This window comes from Aureococcus anophagefferens, assembly GCF_000186865.1.
Source record: "Aureococcus anophagefferens unplaced genomic scaffold AURANscaffold_854, whole genome shotgun sequence".
Classification (NCBI taxonomy): domain Eukaryota; class Pelagophyceae; order Pelagomonadales; family Pelagomonadaceae; genus Aureococcus; species Aureococcus anophagefferens.
This window is the reverse complement of record NW_008706123.1, coordinates 3,175-4,208: the sequence shown is the minus strand read 5'-3', so window position 1 is coordinate 4,208 and position 1,034 is coordinate 3,175. Positions and strand designations below refer to the sequence as shown.

The 1,034-nt window shown below is 70.5% G+C and overlaps 1 protein-coding gene across 1 annotated transcript in view; it reads left to right on the top strand.

The window, feature by feature from the left end:
- Positions 1-856: 856 nt before the first annotated feature.
- The window catches only part of AURANDRAFT_69066 (hypothetical protein), a gene marked incomplete at both ends in the record, with an annotated part of 3,328 nt that continues 3,150 nt past the window's right edge, over positions 857-1,034 (top strand). Inside the window, one exon of the mRNA XM_009044814.1 lies at positions 857-1,009. Within this exon, the coding sequence (XP_009043062.1) occupies positions 857-1,009 (153 nt within the window). The remainder of the gene's footprint in view (positions 1,010-1,034) is intronic.

Genomic DNA, 1,034 nt, shown 5'->3' with positions numbered 1-1,034 from the left:
AGGTCGCGGATGCGCGCGCGGAGCCCGGCGACGGCCGCGTCCGCCTCCGCGTCGACGGCCGCGCGCCGCGCGCGCTCGAGGTCGCTGCTCCGCCGCCGGTCCTCGCCGGCGGCCTTCGCGCCGGGCGTCGCGCGCCGCGGCGACGGCGTGCGCGGGAAGCGGCGCGCGTTCGAGTCGCGGAGCACCATGGTCTCCGGCGACACGAGGGGCGAGCCCTGCGGCTCCGACGCGTCGTCGTCGGACGAGTCGTCGTCGCCGAGGCTGAAGCGGACCATGTCGTTGCTGGTCGGTGCGGTGGCGATGTCGCTGCAGCTGCAGCGGCGACTACGGCGCAAAGCGCATGTTGGCCGCCATCACGCGCGATACGACGGTGCTTGGCCGGGGTCGCGGCGCCTCGGCCTTGTCCGCCATCACCGCTGTGCCCGCTCGCTCGAGCCAATGCGCCGCTGGAGCAGGTCGTCGCGGCGGCGATGAGTCCCGTCCGCCCGCGCGGGCACGAACGAGCCGCCGGACCCGCCGATCGACTTCGGCGGCGGCATGGCCCGCATGCCGCGCCCCTCCGACCTGCACCAGACCAGGACCGTGGTCGACGCTGTCGTCGAGGCCTACGATGTCGAGGTCACTCCTCGGCGCGCCCTTGGTTATTTAAAAAAAGAAATTGGGAAATCTCAAGGGTAGCAGCTAAAAGAGTTGAACTTAATGTTAAAGGTGCAGTTGCGAAAAGATTCCTGGGGGCAGCTCCCGGTCTGCTGTAACGCGGCTGGGCGCCGTTCGACGCCGTCGCGCGTTTCCGAGGGGATCGCGGCGCGCCGTTTCGGTGCGGCGAGGCTTTCGGACCTCGACCGTCGTTTGCGCCATGGGCGGCGGCCAGGGGAAGGTGGCCGACGGCCACGCGCACATCGAGGCCTGCGACCACAGCCCCATCTTCGCCTGCTTCGACAAGCTCGGAGACGCCGCCGAGGCGGCGTCGTGCAAGGAGGAGGTCGCGGGCTTCTTCACGCGGAAGACGGTCAAGGAGGGCGCGTCCATCTTCG